This window comes from Myxine glutinosa, chromosome 2 (assembly GCF_964187855.1).
Source record: "Myxine glutinosa chromosome 2, kmMyxGlut1.1, whole genome shotgun sequence".
Classification (NCBI taxonomy): domain Eukaryota; kingdom Metazoa; phylum Chordata; class Myxini; order Myxiniformes; family Myxinidae; genus Myxine; species Myxine glutinosa.
Genome location: NC_136262.1, coordinates 206,973,317 through 206,994,289, shown reverse-complemented (window position 1 = coordinate 206,994,289; position 20,973 = coordinate 206,973,317). Strand labels below are relative to the sequence as shown.

Sequence of the window (20,973 nt, the reverse complement as noted above, 5' to 3'; positions counted from 1 at the left end):
GGGGATCAATGTTTGCACCTTTTTGTGTAATGCAGTGATGTTGGCAGTTTTCCAAGCAGATAGAAGATGACGAGCGCAAATGATAGGTTGTAAAGAGCTGTAAGAGGATATGAAATAGCAGTAGAGTGGGATTTTCGGACACGTGAGCTGTTACTTATTGTGTTTACTGTGTTTCTTACCATCCCTCTCTCTTCATTCAATCATTCCCTTTCTAATTGTGTCCAACTGTGGCCCCACTGCCTCACTATCAGTTTGTTTGCTTTTGCTCTCATTCATATGTAACAACTGAACCTGCAGGCTTCCATCATTTTCAGAGGGCCAGTTATGCTGCTGAAGCAGTGCACCCTGTGTGTTGATCAGGGCAGGTATATCGAATGTGTCCACGGTACTGGCAAATGATGAGCCCGTACTATTTTCAAAAAATGCTGTCATGAGGTCATCTTTAATGTCCACCAGCAAATGAGAGCAGACAGGACAGCTGCTTTTACATCCCCTTCAAAGTACAGCAAACTCATTGATGCAATCAAACTCATATTGAACAGGCCAGCTCAGTGGTAGCACAGTCGTCTCTTTCTTTAAAGTCATTTAAAGTGATGGTAAAATCTAAATGCCGTACATGATGTTCTTTTTTTGTTTTCACAGTACTGAGTGTTTATTTTTGGTTTGGATGACTTTACCTTGATCTAGATCTAGAAAACGCAGTTGTTCTTTCGGCGGAGGTAAGCTGGCATGGTTTTGTTTACCCAATGCACTGATATACATTTCCTGTAGTCGGGCGGAAAAACATTTACAGAAATATTGTTTTGCTCAGTCTTGCAGATACGGATTATCTGGCGATACGAGTGTCACACTTTGTTTTTGTACCGAATGCAATGCATGGAATGCTGTACATCGGCTTTGGCATTTCACTACCTTTACACAATGTCATGATGAATATCATTGAATGTAGCTAACCAGCATCAGCATCATCATCATCTGGAATCACTATTATCTCAATTGCTTCATTTCAAAAGATGGAAGTCATCAGCATTTTAATTGATTTCTTTATGACCCAAATCACCTGCTGAACTACTTGGCATACAGTCGTGGCCGAAAATATTGGCACCCTTGCACTTTTTTCAAAGAACTCACAATTTTCTCTAAAAAAAAAAAAGTTGAAATTGACGAAAGTATTTGGTCTCCACAATTCTTTATTTCACTGTTAATATTACAGAACCTTTGTTTTTGATTCAGAACTTAATATATCCTTTTAAATCATGAAATAAAAAGAAACAAGTACAGATACATTCAAAGTACACCGCCCCCATGCCAAATAATTAAATATCCTACAGCGCGGCATTGCCGGGGAGGCGCCCCGGCAATACCGCAGTGCAGCTCATAGAGGCTGCATTGGAAGGGAGAGGTGCGCACTAATTGATTGATTAATTGTATAATTAAAATCAATAAAAGACAAGTACACATACATTCAAAGTACACCGCCCCCATGCCAAATAATTAAATATCCTACAGCGCGGCATTGCCGGGGCGCCTCTGGCGCCCGGCAATACCGCAGTGCTGCTCATTGGGGCTGCATTGGGAGGGAGAGGTGTACACTAATTGATTGATTAATTGTATAATTAAAATCAATAAAAGATTATCACAAAATATTTTCATAATCAATTGGCTAATAGCATAACTAAACCACTAGTGCTTCATCCGAAGATGTATCTTTTAGAATTTTAATTAAATAAGTCATTTATAAAAAATTAAATAATTAATTGATTACTCAATAAATAATTAATCGATTAATCAATAAATAATTAATAGATGAAATGATTAATCAATAAATCAAAAATATCCTTGATAGCCACATCACTTGGTCACTGTCATGTCCAAATATTAGCTTCCCAGCTCAAAAGGTGCCTGAGATATTGGCCAAATGAGAAAGAAAATAAATAAATGATTAATAATGAAAATAAATAAATAATAATCATTAAAAAATTAAATTATTAATCAATTCGGTCACAGAACACAGAAACCACCACCATTTCATCAGAATCTGTAACTGAAAAAAACATTTTTTTTTTTAGTAATTAATCGAATAATTAAACAATTAATCGATTAATTGATTGATCAATAAATCAAAAATATCCATGATAGCCACATCACTTGGTCACTCATGTCCAAATATTAGCTTCCGAGCTCAAAAGGTGCCTGAGATATTGGCCAAATGAGCAAGAAAATAAATAAATGATTAATAATGAAAATAAATAAATAATAATCATAAAAAAATTAAATTATTAATCAATTTGGTCAGAGAACACATAAACTACCACTATTTCATCAGAATCTGTAACTTAAAAAAAAAAAAATTTTTGGTCATTAATCGAATAATTAAATAATTAATCGATTAATTGATTAATTAATAAATCAAAAATAGCCTTTGCAGCCAAATCACCTGGTCATTGGCATGTCCAAATAACAGCTTCCTAACTCAAAAGGTGCCTGAGTTAATGGTCAGAAGAGAAAGGAAATTTGATTAATTAAATAAGTACTTAATTAATCGCTAATAATTAAATAACTCCTCAATTTATTGATTAATCAAAAAACAAAAAATACGGTTTTTGACAAAGCACTTTCTCACTATTGTGCCAAAATTTCAGCTTCCTAGCTCAAAGGATGGCTGAGATATCGCCCGGACAACCAAACAAACAAGAAAACAAACAAGAAAACAAGAAAACAAAGAAACAAACAACCAGAGTGAAAACTGAGTACTCTTTTTCAGCGTGCGTCACTGCCGAGCCCCCTTCGGTGCCTGGCAATGACGATTTGCAATGCCTGGAGATGGCATAGGAAAGGAGTGGTGTACAACAACCAGAGTGAAAACTGAGTACTCCCTTTCAGCGTGCGTCAATGCCGAGCCACCTTCGGTGCCCGGCAATGACGCTTTGCAATGCCTGGAGATGGCATAGGAAAGGAGCGGTGTACAATGACATTGACAAAATTATTGACACCCGAGACTTAATATTTGGTGGCACAGCCTTTGGACAAAATAACTGAAGTCAAGCGCTCCCTTTAGCAATGAATGAGCTTCCTGCACCTCTCTACTGGCATTTTGACCCACTCTTCGTGTGCAAACTGCTCCAGTTCTCCCAGATTTGAGGGTGCCTTCTCCCAACTGCTGTTTTCAGATCTCCCCACAGGTGTTCAATGGGATTTAGATCTGGACTCATTGCTGGCCACTTCAGAACAGTCCAGTGTTTTGTCTTGAACCATTCCTGGGTGCTTTTTGAAGTGTGTTTGGGGTCTTTCTACTGCAAGACCCATGACCTCAGACGGAGACCCAGTTTTCTGACACTGTGTAGAACATTGTGATCCAAAATGCCTTGGTAATCTCCTGATTTCATGATGCCTTGCACACATTCAAGGCACCCAGTGCCAGAGGCAGCACAGCAACCCCAAAACATCACTGAACCTCCTCCATGTTTGACTGTAGGGAAGGTGTTCTTTTCTTTGAAGGCTTAATTTTGTTTTCTGGAAACAAAGAGATGATGTGCTTTACCAAAATCTCTAATTTACAGTCATGTGAAAAAGTAAGTACACCCCATTTAAAGTTTTGGCTTTTTCAACATATTTCAACATATAGCTATTTGATCTTCATTTCAACAATATTGATAGATAAAGGTGATATAATATAACAAATATCATGAAACATTTACATTTTGTAGTTCATTGTATAATTTAAATGAACATAAATGCAAATTTTGCATGTGTAAAAAGTAAGTACACCCTTGGCTCGAATAGGTGGTATTGCTCCCTTTGGCAACCTCAAGTAGGCGTTTCTTATAACTGTCTACCAGTCTCTGACATCGACTGGGAGAAATTTTTGCCCACTCCTCCATGCAGAATTATTTCAGCTGTGCGATGTTTGAGGGGTTTCTTGCATGCACAGCTCGTTTCAAATCCCCTCACGACATCTCGATGGGATTTAGATCCGGGCTTTGACTTGGCCATTCCAGAACCCTCCATTTCTTTCTTTTCAGCCATTCCTTGGTGGATTTACTGGTATGTTTAGGGTCATTGTCATTTTGCAAGGTCCAACGTCAGTTGAGCTTCAACTTCCGACAGATGGCCTCACATTATCCTCAAGCACCCTCTGGTACAATGAAGAATTCATAGTGGATTATATGATGGTGAGCTGCCCATGCCATGATGCAGCAAAGCTGCCCCATACCATAATATTTCCACCACCATGCTTTACAGTTAGTATCAGGTGCTTGAGGTCAAATGCTGTCTTTGGTTTTCGCCAAACATGTCTTCTGGTACTGTGGCCAAATAGCTCTACCTTTGACTCATCTGTCCAGAGCACATTGTTCCAGAGGTGCTGGTCTTTGCCTTGGTAAACTTTAGTCTTGCCCTGATGTTCTTTCTGGACAGTAAAGGTTTCCTCCTGGCACACCTCCCATGTAGATCAAATTAGTGCAGCCTCTTTCTAATGGTAGACTCGTGCACTTTGACATCAACAGTGGCAAGAGCTACCTGTAGGTCCCGTGATGACATTCTGGGGTTCTTAGAGACTTCTTTCAGCATCTTGCGGTCTGCTCTCGGGCTGAACTTGCTGGGCGGCCTGGCCTGAACAAGTTGGCAGTTGTTTGGAATCTTCTCCACTTGTAGATGATCTTCTGGACAGTCGAATGATTGATTTCAAATTGCTTGGAGATCTTTCTAAATCCCTTCCCAGACTCGTAGGCATCTATAACCTTCTTTCTGAAGGCCTCAGAGAGCTCTTTTGATCTAGCCATGGTGACGCCACACACTTCAACAGCAAAAAGCAAACCAAACTAAATGTCTGAGGTTTAAATAAGACGGGTTCCTCCAAGATCCTCTCTAACGATGTTCTAATCATTTGCACCTGAGCTGGTGCACCTGATTCTAATTTTAGGTATTTGAAGTAGTGATAAATGGAGGGGTGTACTTACTTTTTCCACATGCGAAATTTGCATTTATGTTCATTTAAATTATACAATGGACTACAAAATGTAAATGTTTCATGATATTTGTTATATTATATCACCTTTATCTATCAATGTTGTTGAAATGAAGATCAAATAGCTGTATGTTGAAATATGTTGAAAAAGTCAAAACTTTACATGGGGTGTACTTACTTTTTCACGTGACTGTAGTCTCACCTGCCCATCTCTAATTTGGACATTCTCATGTGCTCTAATTTGGGTATTTTCCCAGAAAGACTTTGGCTTTTTTAGGTGTGTTTTGGCAAACTCCAGTCGGGCTTTCTTATGCCTGTCTCTCAGCAGTGGGGTCCTCCTGGGTCTCCTACCATAGAACCCCATTCAGTGGGGTCCTCCTGGGTCTCCTACCATAGAACCCCATTTCATTGAGTTGGCGACGGATGGTGTGAGTTGAAAATGTCGTACCTTGTGTCTGAAGGTCACCTTGAATCTGTTTGGCAGTTGATCGAGGTGCTTTCTCCACCATTCAAACAATCCTTCGTGACAATCTTCCATCAAGTTTTCTCTTGCTGCCACATCCAGGGAGGTTGGCTACAGTGCCAAGGGTCTTAAACTTCCTGATAACATTGCGTACGGTGGACACAGGAACATCAAGGTCTCTAGAGATGGACTTGAAGCCTTCAAATTGTCCATGCTTGTCTACAATCTTGTGTCTGACCTCCTCAGACAATTTCTCTGGTTTTCTTTCTTTTCTCCATGCTCATTGCAGTGACACAAAACAGCAGAATGACTCCTTTTCTCTATTCAAACTGGTTTAATGAGTGATTTTATATTGTAGGCACCTGCAACTCCAAAGTGAGTGTTCAAAGCTGAGTTCAATTCCAAAGTAAAGGAGAATCACCTGCTTAAAATCTAGTTATTTCTAACAACTTCTAAAAGGTGCCAATAATATTGTCCAGGCCATTTTAGGATTTATTTGTGTAATAAGCTAAGATTTAGTAATGTTTTTCAGCTTTTTTGTTTTGTTTCACTGCAAACCAAAGAAATACACATGTGGATTCCAAAATATTTTTTAAGTTCAACAATTTTGTGGAGAAATGGTGCATTATTGTACAAGAGTGCCAATATATTTGGCCACGACTGTACCTTTTATTAAAGTATAATAGAGCAGGAAAATGAAATCCACAAATTTTCTTTTCCACCTTTTTTCATCCCATTCAATGCACAATCATAATGGCATCATTAATACAGCCTGGCGTTTATGAAGTCTTCGTGCAAATTTTAACTTTAATAACTTTAGAGGTACATGTGATAGAAGGAAACCGTAAACAGCATATGAAAGAATCATTCATAACATTTCTACACATCACAGTTAAAAATTATTGGCTTCATCCTAACGGACATCTTCCATTATGGATATTTCAAATGGATTATGCAACATTTGCAAAGTAACATTCACCATTGACTGTGGCTTCTTCGAAAAAGAATGGACCAATGACGTGTGACTTCCTGAGTGTGCCCCAGCCATTGATTTATTGATGAGTCTTTCACGTTGCCAGACTTCCTGAGGTTTTAGTGTCCCGAAAATGTGGCAGTTGTGGGGTTTGACTTTGCCACTGATGTGGAATGTTGTCATGTTAAAATTTACAACTCATCAAGACACCAAAAACAATTGTAGATTTAACACCAATAACGCAACATTAACAACATCTATAACTAAAAGGAGAAACATGATCTTTTCATCTGTGTGTGTGTGTCCGTCACGGATTATTCTTACGGGTTCCTGCGGTCGTAGAATTTTTTAAATGATCCTGTTGGAAATCGGTCGAAAAACTCGGCCTGTTGTTGTCACTTACCTAACTCATCCACCAAGTTTTGCCAAAAGTCATCCACAACCTCTTGAAATATCATGCCATAAATCGTTTTTGGTCTTATCGCTCAATGGTAAAGAATCACTTGAAAAATGAAATAATTCTCGTATCTGGATCCTGATTTGGATCTTCACCAAAATTTAATCAATTCTTCCTTGTCACACACACAATCTCTCCACCAAAGTTTCGTCCCAATTTGTTCACAACATTTTGAGATATCCTAGTCACAAACAGACAGGGGTGAAAACAACTTCCATCCACCTGTGGCAGAGGTAATAGCTTATGGGACACAGAAGGAGCACACACATTTATATATAGTAATACTTCTCACAGTTATGGAAAAATCTATAGTAGTACATGGAAGGAGCACACAAACAACAACAACAACAACCACAGCGACAATAACAGCACTAACAACAACAAAATGTTATACAAAATATCCTTTTTTCACTTGTTTTACTTCATTTTACATCGTAATTGAGACTCACAGATAGATATGCAACATGCTTTTAAATAGTAACATGCTGTCTTTTGATTGAACCCATCAGTGAAGTGAAGGGTAGGCACGGTTAGTTACCAATTACCATATTTTATGAATTATGTTTTCATATGCTGTTTACAGTTTGCTTCTCATGGCGTGTACATATTAAAGCTTCAAGTTGCACTAATAACTTTATAAACGCCCTATAGTATTGTCATGTGAACACCACAGGGATCACGGATAGCCAAACGAGCTTTTACTCTGAAGCGTTCAGTTCAAGTGTGGACTTGATACATGTGGGGAAAGAAAGGGAAAGGGGACGATGAAGAGATTACCTTCACGGATCCCACCGCAGTCCACAAACCTGCGGAAAAATAAACTGAAACCGAGGCGGATTTAAAATGTACAAAAATAAACAGGTTTATTAAAACGGAATGCCGGGACAAAGAAAAGCGCAACGGTAAAACTAAGTTCCTAAATGGGACGTCCCCCACACCAGACTTGAACACAGACGGAGGGAAGAATAACCTGGAAAATAATGGGGTGTGTGTGCACTTAGCTCCAATCACTAATGGGATCTCGTCAAGGTCTGCGAACGGGTACGGGGCGCTGGTAGCGATGCGTGCGAAGCGCGCGCGTTGGCGGGAACCAGGCCTCTTTGCGCCCTTTTGCGCTGCAGTGCTTGTACACTTGTCCACGTACGGAGAACCACAGTTCTCGGGCCGCGTCTCTTCCGGCTCCCGATGCAAGGCCCCCGGTGGCGCCTCTGAACCGGGTCTGTCCGATCGCTTCCTGGAGCCCTTCGTCCCTGCACAACCGTCTTCCACCATATTCTGGAACCAAGAGGAGAGAGTTGAGGGCAGAGGAAGGCATGAGGGGCAAAAGGCACGAGAAGAGAAGGCAAGAGAGAGCAAATGTCAGTCCGCGAGTTATTTTATTGACCATCTCGTGACATCATCTGTGCCTCTCCACCAATACCCGCAGGCCACCACTGCATGCTCAGCTCTCCACCAATCCACATGCAGTCTGCTTCTGACGTCATCAGTTGAACCTTGCCAATCAGCACGTTGCTTCCTCCCTGTCCTTCCCTCACCAATCGCGTGTCTCTTCCTACCCCGGCCTTCCCGTTGGTCAACTCCCACCCAATCACTGTCCTTCTGGGCGTGGCTCTCGGCCTACTTGACCGATGTGTGTCTGCCAGGCAGGATTGTTAGCCCTAGTGCTTGATGCCTGGCTTCCTGTTGGTTTTTATTGTTATTTTGTGTAGTTTAAAGGCAATTTTAACTAGTGTCTATGGTGCGGTACCATGAAGGACAAAGGATAGATCACAGAGGTTTGACTAACAAGGTAGTAGTTAACATAATCCCTATAACTAGTTAACATGCCCCATTCCTCGTAATGGGGACGAAGATACACCTTAATCCGACATCCGGGCTAAACATGTCCTCTACCTATTACATGGTGGTGGTTCTTCTTCTTCACGACAATCGGAGCATGTTACCTACACAAATCTACCTAACTCTACATGTACATGTCACTACTCCACCGACATAACAGTATGTTCCCTTAAAATTGGTGGAAAATCAAGACTCTCTGCTCACCTCCACTCTTTCAATCCTCTTTTCTCCCACCTCTGGAACAAACTCCCTCACTCTCTTCAATCCCACTCATCCCTCAAGGTCTTTAAAACAACTGTTCACCACAATCTCTTATCTTCCCCCATCCAAAACCTTGATCTTTTCTACCCCCGTTAATTCACCTCAGATCCACTTTTTTGAAATATCGACTTCTTTCCTGGAAGTCTTCGCTGTGTCCATGTGGTTTTTACCTCTCCAACCCCCCACACCCCTTCCCACGCCTCACCCCCCCCCCCCCCCTATGCCCTCTCCCTCCCACAGATCTCCCGATGTCCCTGCTCTCAAATGTTGTACTTATGTGCTTCCCCCTCTCTCCCCATCTTGTCTCCCGCTCCCTTTATTATGTCTTGTGTGTCTGTTTTTTTTTCCTGTCATTAATGGCGGCTTTTACACGAGCCTCGATCTTGTATACAAAAAAAAAAAAGAAGGATTTTGGTTGCATGCTTATTTTGGTGGCTAAGATTGACGTGGAAAATTACCGGAACTGACATAATCATACACATACACTACCCATTGACACCGGAATTCTGTACACACGTACAGAATGTTCTTCCCCCATCCATACCTTGAAAAGTGGTGGGAATATTGTTGGGAAATCAAATTTGTTTTGCATTTTCAACATCATTTCTTTGTCATGTAATAGCATCGCAGATTATTTGACAGTTTGAAGCTCTGTTGCTTTTATTATAGGCTATTTACCCCCCTGACAGCTATACACATCCATACAAGTTATTCCTGTCTGCTTTAGGCGACCAATCACAGAGCCAAGCAAAGTGGTGGTGCCCAAATCCAATAACATCAATACACAGGAAACACAAGATCCTATCCCCTTGCAGTCCTCTCGGGTTTCCGGCATTCCGTCGACCCTCAACTATTTCTCACTTCTGCTGGCTGTCATTTTGTCTCAGGCAAAAACTGTGCTCTCCGTGCGCTTACTTGTGCTGTACACTGTTAATGTGTACTAGTGGTCACCGACTTGGAATATCGTACTCTTGAGTATAACCAACCATATTCTTTGGTCTTCCATTTTAGGTGCTTGCCTCATGATGCTGTCATTGAAAGTTGCAATCTCATATACAGTGCCAATCGTCTCAATGTGTCTTGTAAAGTACTTGTGATCAATATAAGAGTACATTAATATCTTATGTACTTTTCTCTTGTAAAATGTGGACAAACCTCTCCACGGGTGGGGCTTCAATTGCGAGGCCCAAATGAAAAGGCAAAATATCAGAAATTGAAGGCTTTTTTTAATCTTAAACGATTTATATGAACATCCGTTAAATCATATCACACGCAAATCATCAAAATCTAAACAGTATTTGTAGAATTTCAATAAAAGCCACATCACTGTTCATATCGGTAAATATTATTCCATGTTTGGAAAATTGGAAAGATTGGGGGAAAAAATTGGAAAAACAACATAGCCTATTTTACTCCAGGGGGTCCCAGGATTACCCACCCAAAATATCGTTGCGATCGGGTCAGCCTTTTTTGCGGTACCTGGGAACAGACACAGACAGACAGACATTTGGGGAATTATAGTAAGATTGTTGAAAGGTGCTTGAGCATTTTTGAAGTACACCCTGTTAGCATGCAAACCCTGTACGAAGTGGTCCTTCCAGTCATAATGGTGGACGAATTATGTTTGGGCAGTCCACCACCTGGCCATACGTAGTCCTTCATATGGTAACCTGGGTGAGTTCCACTATCGGGTTATCCTGTAGTGTTTGCAATGACCCCTTTTTGTGCAGTTAGTACACACGAGTATCGTGAAATGTGAAGATGTCCTTCTTTTGACGCTCTATCATATTAAAATTGAATTTCTTCTCAAATATATATCCTCAGCGTTGTGAGGACTCTTTTGCATTTGGGTTGATTAATAGTTTGGTTTTTTGACAAATGTATCCGAGCTGCTTTGGAAAATGCTTGTTTGGACTTGTGTGGAAAGTGCAGTTATTAAATATACTAGGGCATTGCCCGTACGTGGGTGCCCGTTCCTTGCCAAAAAAAAAAAAAAACGCTACCCGTACGCTCTACCCCGCCCGTACGCCCGTAAACAAAAAAAACAACGCTCTTCGCTTCCGCCCTTCGCTCTGACTGAATTGGGAGAAATAATGCGCATAAGAAATCGAATTACGAACCGTAATGGCGGTCAGCTCGTAACGCGCTCAGCTCCGCTCGCTCTCACATCGGCCACGCCTACGCAACAAAGCGTTCTGTGATTGGCTGCCGGAAAGCGTGCTGCCGGACAGTCTTCACTGTCCGGAAGTTCGCAAATCGCAGTTACGATGAATCGTTTTAATTTAATCGCAGTTTGAATTTGTTTTAAAACATAGTTTAACGGCAACATAGTTTTCCAACGTGAAATAAATGAATACGCTGTCAAATGTGCCGTCCGAGGCAGAGTCTGATCGCCACGTTCGGCACACGTGATAGCTCGCTGCTCTCTGATTGGTTGAATCGTTTTTTGGACATAGCTCGGTAAGTAATTGTCCGATTAATATGAAACCTTGAAAAGGCACATCCTCGGGTCCCCAGCAATATACCTGGCAAGTTTCAAGTATATCGGACCCGTGGTTGTCGAGAAACAGCGGTCACAGACAAACGTACAAACAGAGATTACTGGAATTATAGATAGATTGGAAAACACATTTAAGGAGCAGTGGATTAAAAGTTTTAGGTTATTTTGTTTTCATGTCGACAATTTTCTGTATCCTTGCTGTATTCTTCCTCGAGGTCAGCTTGTACTGGATGTTGTTCAAAGTGAAAAGGTCTTTGCAACCCTCAGTGACCCGCTTCTGGTTAAACTTCCAAATCCCAGACTTAATGTACACCTCGACTCTTGTGTTCCACTTTTCTCTCGTTTTTGGAACCACCTTCCTTAGGCATCTCCATTTCCAACCACTGTCTCATGTTATTCCACCATCCCGACCTGTGATTCCACCATCCCGACCTGTGATATCTTATATCCCCATTAATCTGACCTAACTCTAATCTTATACTATCGTGTGTGTGTGTGTGTGTGTGTGTGTGTGTGTGTGTGTGTGTGTGTGTGTGTGTGTGTGTGTGTGTGTGTGTGTGTGTGTGTGTGTGTGTGTGTGTGTGTGTGTGTGTTGTTGGCTGTTATCTCCATATGTGGGTTTCAGAAGGTGGAATAGAGTCAGGTCAGGTTGTGCATGCGTGAACATTATGTCTATATATTTTCACTTTTAAAATGCTTTCTCTGCAACTGCTTGTCCGTTTGATGCAAAATTTTAAACATAGAAGGGATTCCCCATGAAGAATATTTTATTATTACCTCAGCCACCAAAGGTGGATGGAGGTTATGTTTTCACTCCCTGTCTGAATGTCTGTCTGTCCGATTGTGAACAAAATATCTCAGAAAGTTGGGAATGCATTTGGACGAAACTTGGTGGACAGGTTGGGTGTGTGAAAAGGAAGAACTGCTTCAATTGTGGTGAATATTCGGATCCGGCTACTATAATTTTAAAATGTATTCTTCAACATTGGAAGATCGGGCCAAACACTACAGTGCATTCAGAAAGTATTCAGACCCCTTCACTTTTTCACATTTTGTTATGTTGCAGCCTTATACTGAAATCGTTTAAATTCATTTTTCCCTCATCAATCTGCACTCAATACCCCATAATGACAAAGCGAAAACAGGATTTTAGAAAGTTTTGAAAATTTATTAAAAATAAAAAACTGAAATATCACATTGCCATAAGTATTCATACCCTTTGCTACGACACTTGAAATTTAGCTCAGGTGCCTCCCATTTCTCTTGATCATCTTTGAGATGTTTCTACACCTTGATCGGAGTCCACCTGTGGGAAATTCAATTGATTGGACATGATTTGGAAAGGCACACACCTGTCTATACAAGGTCTCACAGCTGACAATGCATATCAGAGCAAAAATCAAGCCATGAGGTCGACGGAACTGCCTGCTGAGCTCAGAGACAGGATTGTGTCGAGGCACAGATCTGGGGAAGCCTACCAAAAAAATCTCTGCTGCATTGAAGGTTCCCAAGAGCACAATGGCCTCCATAATTCTTAAATGGAAGAAGTTTGGAACAACCAGGACTCTTCCAAGAGATGGCCGCCCGGCCAAACTGAGCAATCGGGGGAGAAGGGCCTTGGTAAGAGAGGTGACCAAGAATCCGATGGTCACTCTGGCTGAGCTCCAGAGACCCTGTGTGGAGATGGCAGAAACTTCCAGAAGGACAACCATCACTGCAACACTCCACCGATCTAGGCTTTATGGCAGAGTGGCCAGACGGAAGCCTCTCCTCAGTGAAAGACACATGAAAGCCTGCTTTGAGTTTGCAAAAAAGCACCTAAAGATCGGGCCAAAAACGATACATAGCAGGATATCTCAAAAAGTTGTGGATGGAATATTTTGATTAAATGTGATTCTGTATTGTGATTTTCTCGTCTACTCTAGGATACAAAACGTAAACTGTTCACCTGGTGGAGGTATGCTCCGCTAGTTATTCGTTCTAGTTATTCCTGTTAAGAGTTTGTATGTTGTTGGTAGAAATGTTATTGGCCATTCGGTATTTGTGAGGTTGTTGGGTTTCTTCATATTTTGGGATAGGGGGATGTGTTACCTTCTTTGAGCCATTCATCTATTTCCTGATCCCCTTGGATAAGTTCATATAATGCTTGAGCGTAGTGAATGTGGACAGCATCAAATTACTTCAGCCACAAGTTTGGGATCCCATCTGGCCAGGGCTTTGAAGTTTGCCATCTATGCAAATTTTCTATGCAATGTCTTTACTGCATCAATAATTACTGGGGGCATGTCCTTGACATGTTGCTTCTTCTCTTCCAGATTTCAAATCCATTCCACCTCCTTATTGTGTTATTTTCAATCTCCATAAATTCCTTTCCAGAATCGTTCTCGTTCATCTTTTTCAGGATGGGATGACACATTCTGCTTCTTCCGTTTCCCTAGTTCACGGTATAATATTGTACACCGCTCCTTTCCTATTGCATCTCCAGGCACTGCATGACGTCATCGCCGGGCATCGAGGGGTGCCCGGTGATGAGGCGTGCCGAAAGGGGGTATTCAGTTTTCACTCCGGTTGTTTGTTGTACACCTCTCCCTCCCAATACCGTCTCTATGTGATGCACGGCAGCATTGCTGGGTGCCGAAGGTGCCCTGGCAATGCTGCGTGCTAGAGGATGTGTTACTTATTTAATTGGCATGGGGGTGGTGTACTTTGAATGTATCTGTATTTGTTTGTTTTCTTTCTTCTTTGTTTTCTTCTTTGTTTGTTTGTATCTCAGCCATCCTTTGAGCTAGGATGCTGAAATTTGGGCACAATAGTGAGCACGTGCTTTGGCAAAACAGTATTTTTTGTTTTTTGATTAAGTTTATTTTCTTTCTCATCTGGACAATATCTTGGGCACCTTTTTAGCTAGAAAGCTGTTAATCGGACATGACAATGACAAAGTGAATTGGCTATATAGGATATTTTTAATTTATTGATTAATCAATTAATCGATTAATTATTTATTTTTCCCAGTTAATTAATTATTTAATTAATTTTCAAAAAGTTACAGCTTTGAATGAAACACCTGTGGTTTAGGTATGCTATTAGCCAATTGATTAAGAAATTAATTAATTTACGATTATTACTTATTTATTTTAATTACGCAATTAATCAATCAAGTATTGCATACCTCTCCTGCCCAATACAGTCTCCATGTGCTGCATTGCAATGCCTCGCTCTGGAGGATTTTCATCTCCTTTTTGAGCATCCCCCTCCATCGCTCAAAACTTTGCTTCCATGGTAGTGCTTGGTGTTTATTTGTGGGGTCTGTTCTGTTCTCACAGTGTTTTGTTCTTTTTTCCTGAATGAATAGCTCTGCTGAAAAACTCACTGTTTATTTATTTTTAGAGGAGCTGACGGAATTGGGTGGAGGAGCTTCTTGTGAGCCAACAGCCATCCATTTCTGGTGTCCAACAGTGTCGGTGGATGTCCTCCTGCAGTTGGGTTACCTCTTTCTTGGAGGTTGGTGGCAGGATTTGCACTCTGGCCACCGTAAAACACTTCATTCCGCAACATACACAAATAATGCAAATAAAACTAAAAACCCACTCCGTGAGAGTACCTGTTGTGCCAGCTCACTAGATAGCAGAATTGGGGAAAAGCCTTCGGCACCCCCATTCTTTGATGATAGGAGGAAAAGCACGGAGTAACCTTCCTGGATTGGGTTGTGGTGGTGTGTGTGTTGGGGTGGTGCTGAGGTGTCATCAACCAGACGGCGGTCTCCTCGGCCATCAACCAGACGGCCATCAACCACTCCGACAGACTGTCCCTCCTCGCCATTGTATGTGGGCTTTATTAACATCCGGGACACCCTGCCTTGTGATGTTGCCCCACATTTTCTGCCCCACACCATTTGGTGGTCGGATCATAAATCTTAAGCGAATCCCTCCCATGAGCCTCTCGACTCGTCCTGATTGTTGCAGGCATGGGTGTGGCATGAATGTCCCCCTGGTGAGAGGTGCCTCTCAGGCTGTGTTTGAGTGTGGCTGCAAAAAAGGAATGTTTCTGTAAGCAGATACTCGTGGGGTGCATCCTACATGCAGATATGATAAACATAAGCTTAATAAACATAAGCACAACCAATCACGAGCACTGCTTGGACCAAAATGAAAATCTGTGGTGAGAGCTTGTATTAAAAAGAGAATATACTCCTCATCCTGCGATCCAAGCACTCCAGACTGACTTGTTAGCCTGTCGCCCATGCAGCGAGAGACGGGGTGTTGCAATCACTTCTGTGTGTCTGTCTGAGTGTTTGTCCAGGCCATAACTTTTTACCATTTGAGCTTTTGTCATAAAATTTTCAGCAAAGTTTTATTATGAGAATATGGAGAAGTCAAATTAATAATTTGTCAAAAGGTCAAAGGTCAGCGCTGCATAAATCATTAATTTTCATCTGATTAACCTGATTTTTTTTTTTTAAGAATTTGCGTCTTCGGTCACTGAATTGGTTCACCAATCAAAAGCTAGAAGATGGTTGTTTTTTTTAGATCAAAAGGTCAAGCTGGCTGCATATAATCGTCAATTTTAGGTGGATGGAGGTTATGTTATCACCCCTGCCTTGTTTGTTTGTTTGATTGTGAACATAATATCTCAAAAGGTTGTGGACGGATTCGGACGAAATTTGGCAGAGATGTAGCGAATGTCACAAGGACGAAATGATTAGATTTTGGTTAAGATTCGGATTCGGCAACTAGACGTTTTAAAGTGATTCTTCATCATTGGGAGATAAGGCCAAAAACGATACATAGCAGGATATCTCAAAATGTTGTGGATGGATTTGGACGAAACTTGGTGGACCGGTTGTGTGTGTGACAAGGAAGAATCGATTCGATTTTGGTGAAGATCTGAATATGGATTCCGATATGAGAATTATTTATTTTTTGACGAAATTTTGATTCTTCACCATTGAGTGATATGGTCAACCAGGCGGAGGTATGCTCTCTACTGAGTGCCGTTCTAGTTTTTTGCTGTTTCTGTCATGCTTGGCATACGGAAGAAGAAGAATAAGACATCTGAATACAAAGAGGATGCGGACGGGCTTTGCATTTTCAGATGCTTTCTCGTTGAATTTTGTAACAGGGCCAAGTCTCAGTCCTACATTTCTTTCTGTCCTTTACCCACTCCCCCTCCTTTTCCGTTCCCAACTGCAGGTTTTGTTTCTTCTTGCTATCAACAATCCTGGATAGAGCTGTCATGCCAGCAATCGGGTTTCAGGACCTGCCTCTCAATATCTACGTGGTGGTATTTGGGACAGGCGTGTTTGCTTTCATTCTGAGCCTCATCTTTTGCTGTTATCTCATCAGGTTTGTTTCACAGGTGGTATTTTAACTTTTACATTGGTATTTATTTATTTTAAACATTGGCGTGCTGGCAGAAAAAAGTATTTATTTATTTTAAACATTGGTGTGCTTGCAGAATTTTTTATTTATTTTAAACATGTGTGCTTGCAGAAAAAAATATTAATTTATTTCATACATTGGTGCGCTTGCAGAAAAAATATTTATTTATTTCATACATTGGTGCGCTTGCAGAAAAAATATTTATTTATTTCATACATTGGTGCGCTTGCAGAAAAAATATTTATTTATTTTAAACATTGGTGTGCTTGCAGAAAAAATATTTATTTATTTTAAACATTGGTGTGCTTGCAGAAAAAATATTTATTTATTTCATACATTGGTGTGCTTGCAGAAAAAGAATATTTATTTATTTCATACATTGGTGCGCTTGCAGAAAAAATATTTATTTATTTCATACATTGGTGCGCTTGCAGAAAAAATGTTTATTTATTTTAAACATTGGTGTGTTTGCAGAAAAAATATTTATTTATTTTAAACATTGGTGTGCTTGCAGAAAAAATATTTATTTATTTTAAACATTGGTGCGCTTGCAGAAAAAATATTTATTTATTTTAAACATTGGTGTGCTTGCAGAAAAAGAATATTTATTTATTTTAAACATTGGTGCGCTTGCAGAAAAAATATTTATTTATTTCATACATTGGTGTGCTTGCAGAAAAAATATTTATTTATTTTAAACATTGGTGCGCTTGCAGAAAAAATATTTATTTATTTCATACATTGGTGTGCTTGCAGAAAAAATATTTATTTATTTTAAACATTGGTGTGCTTGCAGAAAAAATATTTATTTATTTCATACATTGGTGTGCTTGCAGAAAAAGAATATTTATTTATTTCATACATTGGTGCGCTTGCAGAAAAAATATTTATTTATTTTAAAAATTGGTGTGCTTGCAGAAAAAATATTTATTTATTTCATACATTGGTGCGCTTGCAGAAAAAATATTTATTTATTTTAAAAATTGGTGTGCTTGCAGAAAAAATATTTATTTATTTTAAAAATTGGTGTGCTTGCAGAAAAATATTTATTTATTTTAAACATTTGTATGCTTGCAGAAAATTTATTTATTTTTTGGAAACTGGTGTTTGCAAAAAATGTATTTATTTTAAACATTGGTGTGCTTGCAGAAATAAATATTTATTTATTTTTAACATTGGTGTACTTGCAGAAATAAATATTTTGTTTATTTTAAACATTGATGTACTTGTATAATTTTTTTTTTTTTTACATTGGTATGCATTGTATAGACAGACTGCCTCATAGTAATGAGAAATCTTCAGTATTGCATTTGCAAAGGTTTGGAGAAAGGGGTATTGTGGAGGTTGTGTCGTTGGGGAGGAGGGTAGACTCCGAGTTGGGGATCAGATAAGTGTGTAAACTGTACGGGGTGTATTAGTGAAGGGGATAAAGCTGCTGACATTTTTTCGGAAACTCCTGTGAGCGCAGGTTCTTTTGTTGAATGAACTAATATGGCTATTTTTCATTCAAAACAACTCTTTTGTAGTATAGTTATCGAAACAATAAAGGCAACACTTTTATTCTCAGTAGGCCTACACTGTTGCGAGTTCCGTATGTACGTATGTACTCAGTACACTGTTCCGGATGTTCCGGATGTACGTATGTACACTGTTCCGTATGAACAACCATGAAGGGATTATTCTCAGTGCACCAAAGTTCCGTACCTAAACAAAATCCGAATGTTTCCATGATGAAGGGGACAATTTGTTTGTGAGTTCCCAGCGCTGTTGCAATTATGACGTAATTTAAGTAAAAATTATGAACAGGACAAAGCAATCGATGTCACACAACTAACATCAGGAGAAGAACCACAGCAATGTGAGGTAAAGCTGCAGGGTGTATGGTATCTCGTGGCAGCGAATGGATGAGCGACGTTAATCGTGAGAAATCATATCTTGCGGATTCTCTTGCTCAGTTGGCAGGTGTAAGATTGCGGACTTCCCGCTGCAGTGGCATGGGCTGGAGGTTCAGCAGCAGCTGTAGAATCCATGTCCGAACAGCCAGTGAGCTTTATGTTTACTCCACATGGATAAAACACAAAATATACATTCGTGCCATGTACTTTTAAACATGCAAACACATCCATGTGTGGGAATAGAATCACGCAACATCAAATCTCCTGTCATTAGCTGCAGGCTTTCTTATCGCACCTCTCCTGACCCACTCCCCATTGCACAACTTCACCTCCACCACCCCCAAGGACATCAGGACACAAAAGAGACGACACATTATACTGGATTTTAACCAATGATCTTAGCATTACGAGTGTTCGCTGAAAGGTCGCGGCAGGTGATGGGGTGGATACGTTTAAATTGGAATTTGGTCGGTACCGGTACCTGGATGCATCGGAGATACAGGGGCATGTGGATGTTGGCAGGAGGGAGCATGTGTGTGAGATGGGTGATTCATATGGAGGTTGGTGCAGCCCAGGCATGATAGGCCGAATGGCCTTCTACTGTACCAAAGTTCCGTGTGTGTGTGTGTGTGTGTGTGTGTGTGTGTGTGTGTGTGTGTGTGTGTGTGTGTGTGTGTGTGTGTGTGTGTGTGTGTGTGCTCAGATTGGAACAACAGACTGGTCAATCGGGTTGAACGATGGTGCCTACCTTCCTGCGTGCTTGCACGTCGCTGTTGCTTCCCCATTTGAAATTTTGCCAAGATGCAAACCTGTTGTGAATGTTGTACAATGGCGAGTCTAAAGGTTCCCCCACCTTCCCCGACCATGAAGGGATGGTCCTGCTCAAACAAACCTCAGCACAGATGTTGATCATTCCCGCCATAGCTTACGGCCGCTGTCGGGCCTTCTTCCCGGAGATTTGCCCTTCTTGATACCATTGGAACGGAAGCCATGTTTTTGGCAAGGAAGGTTTATGAAAAAGAGAAAACTTTTCCACTCTCCCTGATAAGATGTATTAACAGGCATTGATCATTTTAATTTTTTTTTAAAGAGTCCAGAATAAGTTAAAAGAGTCTTGTATTCTTTTGCAGATTACGTCGTCAAGCGCAAAGTGAATTGTACGGCTACAAAGAGGTACTGGAGGCCCACATGTTTTTTTGTGTGCAGGTGGTTCCCAGCACTGTTTCAGTTAAACTGAAATCTTTCTCCAGTATGTTTACCAAACGTGTTGCAATTGTAAACTATTGCCGATAGTTGTGATTATTTTAGCCGTGCTTCATGTCCACAGTCCGTTGGGATAGCAAACAGGTATATCGTGCTAATGTTTGTGCCGTCTGGTCTGGGTTTGGCACCTATAACACGACTTTGAACTGTCGTGCTGGTGCTTCTCAGGCAGGCCTTGGCATCATAAGGTGTACCAACCCTCGGATGGGCATTAAGCCGAGTGTCCCATCTGCTTGCATTTGCTGACGGACGTTAAAGATCGTTAGGTGTCTTTCCTTTGGGTGTCTTTCCCAAAGAGTAGGCAAGTTATTGCCGGAACACTCAACAACTATGGCATATTTCCTGTACTGCAACATGTGCTGTTGGTAGAAAGTTCTTGGATGGAGGCAGGGGAAAATTGCAATCTGTTTGAGGGGAGGAGGCAGGGCAAGGGGTGGGAAACGGCAGAGGAAGAGTGGGAGGAGGCAGGGGAAGGGATTGTGTGGGAGTCCAGAGGGAGGGGTGGGAGGAGAAGGAATGGGAGGATGGAGGAGAAGGGGTGGGATGGGGGTCCAGAGGGAAGGGTGGGGTGGGAAGAGGCAGCGAAAATTCCTGTTGCTAGTTATAATATAATATCATTGCAAGTGTTTGTGATGTGGATAACTTAAACAGATTGCATTGATGAAAATAATCATCAGATTCATTGATGAAATGTGAAGGATGATTTTGCAAAAGTGAAGATTTTGGTTTGGATTTTTCAAGTATATTTGCCAAGTACTTATTTTATTATTTTGTAAAATAATTGAGGGCTGGCAAGGATAGCTCAAAGGTAACGTACTCATCTTTGAGATGTCTAGTCTAGGTTTGATTCCTGTTCTGACCATAAATTGTCATTGGTCCTTCAAAGTCAGGGTGGTGCATCAATGAGTGTGGCCATCCTTCAGAGGATGTTAAGCCGGGTGTCCCATGTGCTTGCTTTCACTGATAGACGTCAACGAT

The 20,973-nt window shown here is 40.7% G+C and overlaps 1 protein-coding gene across 5 annotated transcripts in view; it reads left to right on the top strand.

Moving 5' to 3' along the window:
- LOC137420905 (RING finger protein 122) overlaps positions 1-20,973 on the top strand; it is a 78,554-nt gene that overhangs the window by 36,352 nt on the left and 21,229 nt on the right. For 3 of the 5 annotated variants that reach the window (XM_068106400.2, XM_068106401.2, XM_078772196.1), the window contains 2 exons: positions 16,649-16,801; positions 19,863-19,905. In XM_068106400.2, coding sequence (XP_067962501.2) covers positions 16,649-16,801; positions 19,863-19,905 — 196 coding nt within the window. Of the gene's footprint in view, positions 1-14,704; positions 14,739-14,846; positions 14,961-16,648; positions 16,802-19,862; positions 19,906-20,973 lie in introns of those variants that run through there. The other 2 variants (XM_068106403.2, XM_068106402.2) reach the window with 2 other exon arrangements.